The sequence below is a fragment of the Hippopotamus amphibius genome, chromosome 4 (assembly GCF_030028045.1).
Source record: "Hippopotamus amphibius kiboko isolate mHipAmp2 chromosome 4, mHipAmp2.hap2, whole genome shotgun sequence".
Taxonomy (NCBI): domain Eukaryota; kingdom Metazoa; phylum Chordata; class Mammalia; order Artiodactyla; family Hippopotamidae; genus Hippopotamus; species Hippopotamus amphibius.
This window is the reverse complement of record NC_080189.1, coordinates 111,809,179-111,821,965: the sequence shown is the minus strand read 5'-3', so window position 1 is coordinate 111,821,965 and position 12,787 is coordinate 111,809,179. Positions and strand designations below refer to the sequence as shown.

General features: G+C 44.3%; 1 protein-coding gene and 1 long non-coding RNA gene across 2 annotated transcripts in view; one reads left to right on the top strand and one right to left on the bottom strand.

The window, feature by feature from the left end:
* PRKCQ (protein kinase C theta) overlaps positions 1-12,787 on the top strand; it is a 131,901-nt gene that overhangs the window by 115,475 nt on the left and 3,639 nt on the right. Inside the window, exon 16 of the mRNA XM_057732048.1 lies at positions 2,523-2,711. Coding sequence (XP_057588031.1) covers positions 2,523-2,711 — 189 coding nt within the window. The remainder of the gene's footprint in view (positions 1-2,522; positions 2,712-12,787) is intronic.
* The window catches only part of LOC130851554 (uncharacterized), a 152,041-nt gene continuing 145,089 nt past the window's right edge, over positions 5,836-12,787 (bottom strand). The window contains exon 3 of the long non-coding RNA XR_009053223.1: positions 5,836-6,149. This is a non-coding gene — a long non-coding RNA (uncharacterized LOC130851554). The remainder of the gene's footprint in view (positions 6,150-12,787) is intronic.

Genomic DNA, 12,787 nt, shown 5'->3' with positions numbered 1-12,787 from the left:
AATGGGAAGACCTGTCACGCCAGGACTTTAAAACTATTCAGGAAGTCCCCATGATCAGCTGGGTACAAGCCCAAATCCCGAGCGAAGGTCCTTAATACTGTGTCCTGAGACGTCCGTCTTCCTTCATCTCTCACATTCCTTAACTGTGAACTTGGAATCCTTGGTCTGAGCAGCCCCACCTCCAAAGTCATCTTCTCCCTGAAGATGCCTCTGGCGTCTTGGAATCCTCAGTTGTTTCCTCCTCTGTGCTCCCACAGCCCACATGTCATCCGATTTACCAATAACCTGAATTCCTCACAGCTAAGGACCATGACTTATCCACTTTAATGTCTAGTCTTCTCCCCCACAGCTCAGAGCACCCATCACCTGTTCCCTGAATGACATGCAGCCCAAATGCCCATCCCTGAACGTGTGCTGGATTTCCCCACCTCGGGGCTTCTTTTATACAATAAGTCTCTCTAGCCTCTCCCTTGTCCATCAGAATCCTACCCACTTTTCAAAGCTCCACTTACATGCCATCTCCTTTGTGAAGTTTTCCCTTTCTCTCTCTCACTGACCCATTGCCCTCTCCCCAGGGACCTCAGAGATATGGGCGGAGAACCCAAAACGCAAAAGATTTAAATGCGTTCAGAGCAGCATCAGGAACGATGCAGGAAACAGCACACTGTGCTCCCCCAAACCAGGAAATAGTCTCACAGCCCAATAGTCTCCTGAGACCTTCCCCAAAGCTCTGTGGTTCCTTGTGTCACGGTCATAGGACCGAGGGTCTAATGTATAGTTGGAGGTCCACACTCATTTTGATAAAAAATGGAAAATAGTTAAATAGGGAGACACCCTATTTTCTAACATCTACTAGCCACTTAGCAAGTCCAGGTAGAATTTCAATACATAAAAGCAGCTCCCTGGAGAAGGCAGGAGTCACTCGGAAACCAGAACCACAGAGGCGCTGTTGGTTGCTTGGTTTTCTAAGGACACTTTCTCTGCTGTGCACATCATGCAGTGAGCCTTATACAGACCTCCACTCACTAGCTCAGTAAGTCAGATGGAATTGCAGCTTTCTCTTGCTCGAAGAGAGAAAGAGGGACTCTGACATGAAGTGGTAACATCATTATTTGAATTATTTGAGTAAAGATGGGGAGAGAACAGGACAAAAGAAGGCATGGCCATAAGAAGGCACCAGCGGCTGAGACAGAAAAAAGAGCCACTCTGGCCAGTGTTTCTCCACCAGTTTCTTTAAAAATATACACTAGTTTGAGCATGACCAACTTATACTGAAGTTTAAACCCTGGAGACAACATTATAATATGAAAGGAACATTATGTAGTAAAATCCAAAAAAAACAGGGTCCAGAACACGGCTCTCAACTCACTAACCAGGCGACCTTAAAGACAACACACAACCTCCCGAGGTCCAGTCACCACCCTTTGTTACATAGGGATAACAGGGCCTGCCCCAGAGGTTCTTATAAACACCCAATAAACATCAGCAGACACTTGCAGACCTTCTGTTCGTCAGTGTATAACCAAGTGTGAATTGACGTTTTGCTTCCTTCTCCTAAGACTGAAATTCTTTATTAACATCAGCTAGCCTTGGAAGACTTAATTTCCACCTCAGCTGTCTCCTATCCTTCCAAATTTCTTTCCATTAATCCAGCCAAAAGAAGTTGTTTACCAAGATGCGATGCTCAGAGCAGCTTCTGGTTGCCTTGGGCTCCCTCTTGTGGCACGTCCTAGGACTTGCGTGTGAACCAGTCCCCGCTTAAGGCAAATGTACCTGAACTAAAATTGTGCTGTGTGTATATATTTTCCTTATCATTCTCCTCAGGCCTGCTTTTACACTATTCCTTAAGGATAAGTTTTTTTTTTTTTAACTTTAAAATTACCTTTAGTATTCAAATAGTGAGCTAAGGCCATTAGATAGCATGTTTATGCTGGAAGTCCGCGACAGATTGCAAAATTCTGTTTGCAAGTTGATCTTTCTTTTCACAATCAGCCTGTTATCCTAGTCTCTCTCAGCATAGTCACAAAATTTGACTCTTCATAACCACGGCTAGTTAGATTTAAGGGGTGGACTTGGTCGGATGACCTCTTTGGCTGCTTGATTAGCTACAGGAATTTTATGCAGACTCCAGACCATAGGAGTCCATGAAACCCGTGGGTTCGGTTTAGAGGCACTGAAGGGCTTAGATACACACCAGCTCTCTTAGGTCTGAATCTACCACCCATGTACTCCCATCGCAGATGGGAAAATGAAGGGCTGATGGTACAATTTAGTTGTTTCGCTTAAGGGCGGGGGCGGGGCGGGGCAGGTTGAAATTCAAACATGTTTGCTTAGTTTTGGCACTGCCCACTCATTTATATGCAATCATTAGTGTCACAAAAGCTACACTTTTCAGTGTAATCTTTGCTAAAACCATGTGCTGTCTGCATCAGTTATTTCCTGGGTGGCCGTGAAAAGTCCACGCAGGGTTTTCAAGTCAACCTTATTTGGATTCATCATGTCTCTGCCTTTTGGTCACACAGATCCTGCTGGGTCAGAAGTACAACCATTCTGTGGACTGGTGGTCCTTCGGCGTCCTCCTCTACGAGATGCTAATAGGTCAGTCACCTTTCCATGGGCAAGATGAAGAGGAACTCTTCCACTCCATCCGCATGGACAACCCCTTTTACCCACGATGGCTCGAGAAGGAGGCTAAGGACCTTTTAGTGAAGGTAAGAAGTCAAGTCAAGACCTTCATATGATTAGCATAGGGTTTTCTGATCAGTGCTTCCATTCATTTCTAAATTCTGATTTATACATGGTAGAGTAAACGGTAATTGTGTCGAACCAGATTTAAAAGGGATGCTCACCATCTGTTTTAACTGAGGCACCAACAGGGTGAACATTCGGTATCGAAACAAGTATAAGATAGACCCTCACGTGCACCATTTACAGAAGAAGCGCCCAGGAACCCAGTTCCATGACTCTTGAGTGGCCTCACTTTGAGATGTAATTTGTCTATTGAACAAACAATTTTGGGCTTAAAGCTCAACTTGTTCCCATAGTCTCTATTCAATCTATTCAGTCCACCTGAAACCATAAAATTTCTAGAAGAAAACACAGACCATAACTTCATTGACATCAGTCTTAGCAATGTTTTCAGGGATCTGACTTCATAAGCAAGGGAAACAAAAGCAAAAATAAACAAACGGGACCATGTCAAACTCAAAAGCTTCTGCACAGCAAACGAAATCATCAAAATGAAAACTTTGTATGGGACAAGATGCCTGCAAATCATCTATCTGATAAGGGATTAATATCCAAAATATATAAAGAACTCACACAGCTTGACAAAAGCAAAACCCAATTTAAAATGGACAGAAGAGGACCTGAATAACTGTTTTCTCAAAGACGTACAGATGGCTAATAGGCACATGAAAAGGTGCCCAGCATCACTCATCAGGGAAATGCAAACCAGAGCCACAATGAACTATCCCCTCACACCCATGAGGATGGCTGTTATCAAGAAGACAAGCGATAATAAGTGCTGAGGAGGGTGTGGAGAAAAGGGAACCCTCACGTACCATTGATGGGAATGTAAATTTGTAAAGCCACTGTGGAAAACAGGATGGCGGTTCCTCCGCAAGTTAAGAATAGAACGACCGTACACTCATGGCATTCCACTTCTGTGTATTTGTTGGAAGAACATGAAAACACTCATTGGAAAAGATAAATGTACCCCTGTGTTCATTGCAGCATTATTTACAATAGCCAAGATATGGAAACCACCTAAGTGTTTATCAATGGATGGCTAGATGAAGATGTGGTATATATACACAGTGGAATGTTACTCAGCCATAAAAATGAAATCTTGCCATTTACAACACCGCAGGTAGACCTAGAAGGTATTTTCACTCATATGCAGAATCTAAAACACACACACACACACACACACACAGAACAAACACAAGAATATAAAAACAAACTCAGATATAAAAACAGATTAGTGGTTCCCAGAAGAGTAGGGGGTTGGGGGAAATGGGCAAAAGATGGGTGAAGGGGGTCAACTCTGTGGTGATGGATGGTAACTAGACTTTGCTGGTGATCACTCTGTAGTGTGTACAGATACTGAATTATAATGCCACACACCTGAAACTTTTAATTAAAAAAATCTTCCCCTGCCCCTGAAGATTTGGATAGGATGTGTGACTTTCTGCTCACTCTTAGGTAAAAGACAAACTTCTTGTCACTCCTAACTCATGAAACACTGTCTCAACTGAGAAATTAAAGCTGTTCAGTCCTAGATATAAGTCATTACATCAATCTTAACTCAAAAGCAGAGACTCCCGCTCCCTTTCCTCCGGCCAAGTTCACGGCTGGCAGCCACTCGCCTTTGGAGAAGGGAGTGTGGTCACTGTGTGTCTGCCTCATGCGTGTTCTCTTCCTCTCTGGCTCTTGGGTTCCTATTTCAGACTAAACACGTGGAGAGGATGAAGGGATAAGAAGAAGAAAAAACTGCTCTTCTATGGCTGAGGGGCTTCCTGCTCTTTGAATCTGGTGGGTTGTAAAGCCAAGGCTTTGTATGGGATTCTGGCAGGTGTTTTGCAAATAACTCTCACTGGGAACATTTTTAGCTGAAGCCCTTGAGATACAGGCTACTCAGTCCATTCCCCAGCCCAGCTCTGCACCAAATTCTAAGCCGGCAACACTCCATCCCGATGAGACTCATTGCCTGCGGAGCGGAGTCTCACGGGCAGTCCTTCACATGGACGCAGACCAGCTCTCCTGCCACGTTCCCTACCTGTGTCCCTGGGAAACGTGGATGTATTTTTCACCCTGAATCCTTGACAGTGCAGGCTGTTACTGTCTTGGCAGCAATCTCCAGAATCTACCAACAAAGCGGGAGTCAGACACCGCCCATGATAAACCAGGGTCAATTAAGAACCGGCGCCCGGGGCTGCAGACGTAAACCAGACTCCGAGAATCCCTAGCCACAAACCAGGAGCTCCCGGAGCAGACCAACGCAGAGACTTAAGAACCACCTGAAGCCATCATTAAAGATATAGACTCCAAGTCCCAGTTTACCCTTTTTGAAGATGCAAAATACCATCTACAGTGTGATTGTAACAAGTTGTTAAAAAAAAAATGAAACTCATGCTAATACAACATGCTAATTACATCTCATAATAAGCACCTACATTTACTGAGTTGTCCCGGCAACTGCGTGCATCAAAAAGACCTACTAGTGTGATCAAGAGCCCGGCAAATGTAAAGCGGACCGAGAATACAGGTGTTTTGAACAAAACAGGGCTTTGATTTCTGGCAGCTCATATCAGCTGGCGAAAAAAAGCCATTTTGGGAAATAATTATTAGCCCTGCTCTTCTTATAAAGAAAAGGGGACTAGGATAAGATCTTTCAACATTGGACGCGATCCCTGGATTTTAAATCCAAACTTAGAAGATTACCCGGCCCACCTTTTTCCACTGCTCTGCTCTTTTCTCATGAAGAACTACTCAGCATGACATTTAAAGGGCATGCATGATACATGTCTGCCTCTCTCATGCGACTGGCAGCTCGTCTAGGGTATCTGATGTGTCACAGCAACTGTGGACTTCTCCCCACAGGATCAAGACCTTGAATCTGAAGTGCTGACAAAGCCCCCAGGGGAGACCCAGCCCAAGGCTGATGGTATTTAAAACCCTGAGCCAGTACCCCTCAGCTTTCACTTTCTGATTGACCCAAACAAGTAATAAACTTAGAAAACTCCCCAAATGGCCAATTAAAGTCACTTTTCATGACTGGACAAAACATCTATAAAATGAAAGCTAATTTCATAATTAACCAATTAAAAAAAGATGACAACAGTTAAAAAAATAAGTTCAGGGGATTGGAATGTAAGCAATTGTGCTTCCATGAGGGCAGCTGCAGCCATTGTTTCAGTTGCTGCCTTTCTTTTACCCTCGGCTGCTGGAAGGACTCGTTGAGGTATATTGGTTTGCAAGACTAACTGGGTGGCTTAGACAACAGGAATGTATTTACTCACGGTTCTGGAGGCTGGAAGTCCAGGGTCCCGGCCCAGCAGGCCAGGTTTCTGGTGAGAATCCTCCTGGCTTGCAGACGGCAGCTCTCTCCACGAAAGCTCTGGCGTCTCCTCTTGTAAGGACTAGGCCTATCAATCAGATCAGGCCCCACTTTTATGACCTCATTAACCTTACGTACTTCCTTACTCCAAGTCCACTCACACAGGGGGCTAGGGATTCATTCGATTTTGAAGGGACACAATTCAGCCCACAGCATGAAGGCTGCCCTCAGAAGGCCTGAGCCGCCAAAACTCACGGGGAAAAGGAAATGAGGAAAAAGCTTGGGGGTCTGGAGGCCCTGGAGCTACCTGTGCAGCCTACCTTTGCATAAAGCTGAACAGCTGTGCCTCCCAAACCCAGCTCCCCCCAGCTCAGGAGAGCGAGAGCTACCGGCAAGGAGGTGGTGAGGGCGTAACGAGGACCAGGTGGAGGTAATGGAAGTAAGTCCACGGAAGGATGCTGGGGTGGGTGGTTCCAAAGGAGAGGAAGACTGGGGAGGAGGAAAGGCTTACTTCCAGTTGAAGGAAAAAAGTTGCAAAGTCGTGTGTGTGGAATATTACTCAGCAATTAAAAGGATGGAGCTACTGACTCACACAGCAACATAGATTGCAAGGGCATTAAACAAAGTGGGGAAAAAAAAAGCCAATCTTAAAAGGTCACGTACCGTACGAGTCCATGTATGTAACATTCTTGAAAGGACAACACTTTGGAGAGGGGAATCCAATTAGTGGTTATGGGGGCTAGGGGTTGTGGAGGCAGGGGAGTGACTATAAAGGGGGATCCCAAGGGAGATCTTTGTGATGATAGGATGCTTCTGTATCCTGTTTGTCTTGGTGGCTGCCCAGACCTACACATGTGCTAAAATGACACAGAACAAGACACACTCAGGGTACCGATGCCTGTTTCCTGGCTTTGATATTGTACTGTCATCATATATGATGTAAGCATTAGGGCAAACGAGGTACAAGGTGCACAGGGCATCTCCGCACCATCTTTTCAACTTCCTGTGACTCTGTATGTAGGGCCTGAATGTTTGTGTCCCCCCAGAAAATCATATGTTGAAGTCTCCTAACCCCCAATGTGATGTTTATAGGAGGTGAAGCCTTTCGATGGTCATTAGGTTTAGATGAGGTCTTGAGCGTAGAGCCCTCAAGATGGGATTAGTGCCCTGATAAAAAGGGGGAGAGACAGATCTCTCCCTCCAAACACATGCACCAAGAAAAGGCCAGGTGAGCACACAGCAAGAGGACGGCCACCGACAGGCCAGGAAGAGAGGTCTCACCAGAAACTGAACATGTCAGCACCTTGATCTTGGACTTCCTGTACCCAGAACTGTGAGAAATAAATATCTGCAATTTAAGCCTCCCAGTCTGTGGCATTTTGTTATGGCAGCCCAAGCAGACTGAAACATTGTAATTATTTCAAAATAAAAAGTTGAAAGACAAAGCTAAATTTAAGGCTACATTCCAGCAAATACCAAAAAAAGAGAGAAAGAAAGGAAAAGAAAGGGAGGGAGGGAGGAAGGAAGAAAGAAGGAAAGAGGAAAGGAAAGGAAGAAAGAAAGAAAGAGAAAGAAAGAAAGGAAGGAAGGAAGGAAGGAAGAAAGAAAGGAAGAAAGAAAAAGGGAAAGAAAGGAAGAAAAGGAAAGAAAGAAAGGGAAAGAAAGAAAGAAAAGCTAGCTGCAGAGTTTCAGTGGTAGGAAAAACATTTGCTGTGAGAGTAGAAAGTGAATTTGGTGAATAGAGCAGAAACCAAGACAAGGATAAAGAAGGGGAAGAAAAGGGACTTGGTGGAAGAGGTTTTAGATCCACGTGGAAGAGTCTGGGCTTATTCCTTCTCATGTGAGTAAGTAAAATGTCCATGTCCTTGCTCCATGAGGGAGATAGTTCTCCCAGGTTCTGGGAACTGAGCTGATAAAAATTAGTTTCCACCTTGTAACTTGCGGATTGTAAGGCTGGCTTCTAGTTTCATCTCTGTGCCTCTTTTGCTCTATAATTTTGATCCAAAAGCCCCCACATCCTTGAGCTCCCTTTTCTGCAAAAATCAAAGGTAATATTTCTAGAGAAACTTCCTCTAAGGAATTATACACAATGTTCTGAAACCCAGAATAATGGGTCCTCTGAACAAAGAGTACTCAGTGGCATCTGTAACAGCAGTGGTGTCAGTACCGGACTCCATCCTCTTTAGCCCTCAAAGGGCCTGGATGCATGTAGTGCACTGAACAAATGCACATCAGGAGAGGCTGCTGTCCATTAAGAATCATGGCTGGAGAGGAAACTGTTGACAGAACGGAAAGACAACCCACTGAAAGGGAGAAAATATTTTGGTCAAATGGTCAAATGGTATGACCAATAAGGGATTAATATCCATCATCTATAAACAGCTCATACAACCACATCAAACAAACAAGCAACCCAATTTGAAAAATGGGTGAAGACATTTTCCAAAGACGAAATGAGGATGGCCAACAGGCACATGAAAAGATGCTCAACATGGCTAATCATCAGGGAAATGAAAACCAAAACTACAATGAGCTGTCTGTCACCTAACACCTGTCATAACGGCTATCATCAAAAAGAACACACGTAACCGATGTCGGCAAGGATGTGGAGAAAGGAAACCCTCGTACCCTGTTGGTCGGAATGTAAATTGGTGCAGCCATTGTGGAAGACAGTATGGAAGTTTCTCAAAAAACTGAAAATAGAACTACCATGTCAGCCAGCAATTCCACTCCCGGGCATATATCTGAAAAAAACAAAAACACTCATTCGAAAAGATGCATGCACCCCAGTGTTCATAGAGGCACTATTTACAATAGCCAAGATACGGAAGCAACCCAAGAGCCCATCAGCCAGACGCATGGATAAAGAAGATGCGATGTGTATACACATACAATGGAATACTACTCAGCCATACAAAACAGTGAAATGTTGCCATTTGCAACCACATGGATGGACTCAGAGGGCATTATGCTTGGTGAAATAAGTAAGACAGAAAGACAAATACTGTGTGATGTCGCTTATATGTGTAATCTAAAAAGCACAACAAACTAGCAAATATAACATAAAAGAAGAGACTCACAGATACAGAGAACAAATGAGTGGTTACCAGTGGGGAGGGCAATATAGGGGTGGGGAGGTTGGAGGCACAAACTGTTGGGTGTAAGATAGGCTCAAGGATGTATTGTACAACACGGGGAGTAAAGCCAAGATTTTGTAATAGATGTAAATAGAAAGTAATCTTTAAAAATTGCATAAAATTAAAAAAAAAAACAAAATTTAAGAATTGCAGCTGGGACACTGCTGTCCAGTTGACTGTTCTCAAAAACACGCCCCTTTCTTCCTCATTTATTCATCTAGGGTGTCCTGTCCATTTGTTTGGAAAATGATGGAAAACTAATGATCCCAAACAGACATACCTCTCCCTTTTGTGGAAATAGCCATCTGAGAAGGGACTAAGAGGGAGGGAAGATTCCAGTGGCAGGTGCTAAGCCCAGGGGAGCGGGGTCCATCCACAGCAGCCCAGCACAGCTTTCCTGCCCAGACAGCCAAATAAAGCTAAACAAACTCCAGCTGCGTCCTGGCCATTTATGTACGAGATGTGCTTGTTCCTATAAATGTAAACCACACTTTTGACAGCTTTTATGGACAAAATCAAGTCTTTTGTGAACATTTACTCCTTCGGTGCAGCCTCCCTGTGGCAGAGCCCATGACCTCCCATGAGGTCAACAAGCATCTCCTGGACCAGGGTGGGGGGGGTGACTGGCTGCAGGGCAGAGAAGATGTTGATTTCCTCTTTTGTGCTAGAAAGGGTTTTGAGTCTCGAAGCTGGAGATCATACTATCTTCTCATTATACATTTTATCTTTAAAAAAAAATTTTTTTTTAATTTCACAGGTACATATACCAGGTTCAGAAGGCTTTTTGTCATGATCCTCTTGAAACAAATGCCACATGTTACTGTGGAAAACTAACAGGAAACCTAACACGTGCACACTTGGCCTAAGGCAGCTACTTCTAACCTGATTCTTTGAAGCATTAAATTATAACAACACGAAGCTGGGTTTGGGCCTATCCTTGAGGCACTCACACCTTCTCTCTAATCTTGCTTCATCAAAATATCCTTAAGGAGTGGACATCAGTCATTTATTAGGATCATTTCAAGGGAAGGGATGGGGGGCAAGTCACTTCTTCCCTCTGCTCCTGAAAGCATTAATCTGTGTTCCCATCTCTTGGCTCCTGCTGGTGTCTGAGTCTACAGAAAAGTGTGTTTTGCCGTGAACACCTCTATAGGCAGTTCAATATGCAGAAAACAAGAGGCTAACAGAAGACGGAGACTTTAAGACACATAACCTGGAAAAAATAAAGTGGAAAGACAGCTTACTGACGTATTCAACAAACAGTATTGTCTGTTTTGTACCTGGCACTGGGCTGGATTCTGTAAGAAACAAACATAAATGATGTCTGCCCTCCAGAGCTTACACTATAGCAGGAAAGATAGTCTTTAAAAAAAAAAAAAAAAATATATATATATATATATATATATATATATATATAAAAGCACAGTGTGTTAATTTCCTCAGTGGAGGGGAGATGCTCTATGGACCACAGAGGAGAGACCATCCAACACCAGAAATAGGAAGGGGTTGCTCATCATTTAGGCTCTACCACTGGCTGGACCTTTAGTCTTGAACAAGTTACTTAGCTACTCTGAGCCTCAGTTTCTTCATTGGACCCCTGGGATAACAATATCTGCTCTTAGAATCTGCCTTTAAAATCAGGATGGTCTCGCCGAGGCCTCTAGCACAAGACCTGACTCTCAGGGGACACTGGGTGGGATGAGTGATGAACCAACCATGTAACTGTGACTCGAGGAGGAGGAGGAGAGCTCACCGTGAGTGGAGGTAATCAAAGAAAGCTTCACAGAGAAGAGGGGGTGTAAGCTGAACCCTTAAAGGTGGGTCAGGATTTAAAGAGGAGGAGGGAGAAATGGGAGTGGGTGATGGGGACAGGTAAACCCTTGCAAGATGGAAACGTCATTGGCAGAGGGCAGAGGCAGAAAAGGCAGGTGCATATTCAATGAGTAGACATGTCCGGATGGGAGAGGGGGTCCCAGTGAAATCAAGGGACGAGTGGCAGCATTATGGGGAGCCTGGAAGGCCCGCCTAGGGGTCAGGGGATGTGAGGACTCACGGGGCATAAGGAGCACCTTGTCTGACCCTTCATTTTACAGGTGAGGAAACTGAAGCTCAGAAATCTTGCCCCAGGCCATGTAGGTAGTAAAGCCTCTTGGGTGACAATCTTGTGTTATTTCCACTTTGCAGTGATTTTCTAATGGGGCGCTTTGGAACCCCATGTTTCCACAGAGGGGCCTCGGCAGCCACCGTTTAATAAAGGGGAGAGGAAGTTGGGGCCATGCCAACAACTTACCTCTTGATTTACTAGGTGGTTGCATGAGTGTCACCCGGCTTTGAGAGGAGTGTCCTAATTAAAAAAAGAAAGAAATCTCCACTTTGCTACAGCATGTCAGTTAGTTCGTTAGTGACTGTAGAGTTTTTGAAGATTTTCAAGCAGTAAGGTAAGTAAAGCCGTGTTTTAAAACACGTAGATTGACTACACATAGACTGACTTTCTTATAAGTGGTATAAGCGAGAGGTTCGAGCAATTTAGCTGCAAGTGGAGGTCAAGTCCTGCCAGAACTTCATGGAAAATCCCTACACTTCACCTGGCTTCTGTTTTTCAAGACTCACAGCCTCCTTATGACACCCTGTAATTAACAGTGATTTCATAAATAAATATCTAGCTGATGTATGGAAAAGGGTAACTACTGCAGACCCCCAGGAGACCTGAGACTTGTCTAGGACTCTCCTAATTCCTTAAAGCCTTTGACGTGTTTCATTTAAGTTTGAAGAGTTTCCAGGTTTCTTTCCTGTCCTGGCCAATGTTCATTTTGACTTCATGGGGGAAAGTAATAGGAGAAGGGACAGAACAAAGAGGAAATATATATGTAACGGGTCAGAGATGATTAAAGATGATTTGAATAAAGCATTCACATCCAGCAGGCTTGCAAGAGTGAAGAGTGATTCCGGATACTCAGATGTCTGGCAAAATACAAAGCTGGTTGCCAGGGGCCAATTTATGTTACACCTGGAGTGAGCTTTTCCTCAGAGCAAGACTGTAACCCTAAGAAAGCAGCTCTGAAAGAAATCAAACTCGATCGCTGCCCCGTCAGCCAAACAACAAGTACAGTGGTCGCTTACTCTCTGATGCTGGGTTTTACAGACCAGGAATTAGTGCACATGTGTGTGTGAGTGTGTGTGTGTGTGTGTGTGTGTGTGTGTGTGTGTGTGTTGTTCTGTTGTTTTAACCCACAACACAGCCCTGTGAGGATACTTCCTTCACCTTACTTATAAGGAAACTGACTCAGAGCATCTATAATTTACTAGAGGTCCCAGGAATAACACAGGGCAAAGCTGATTTCAATCCAGGTCTAGATAATTCAAAAGATAGCACTTCTAGAGCAAAGCCCAGACTCTAGAGTATTCAGTAAACTTGCTGCCGCTAGTTTGACTTGAGTCGATAGTTTATGACGACTGTAGAAAAAGAAGGTCCGGAAATCAGGTGACAAAAGCTGGGCCCTTCTCTTATTGGAGTCTGGTGTGTGTGGGCCCGGCTCCCATGCTAAGAAGGGCACCCGCATCTGAGGGCCTGGTTCATCCCTTGAGAAGT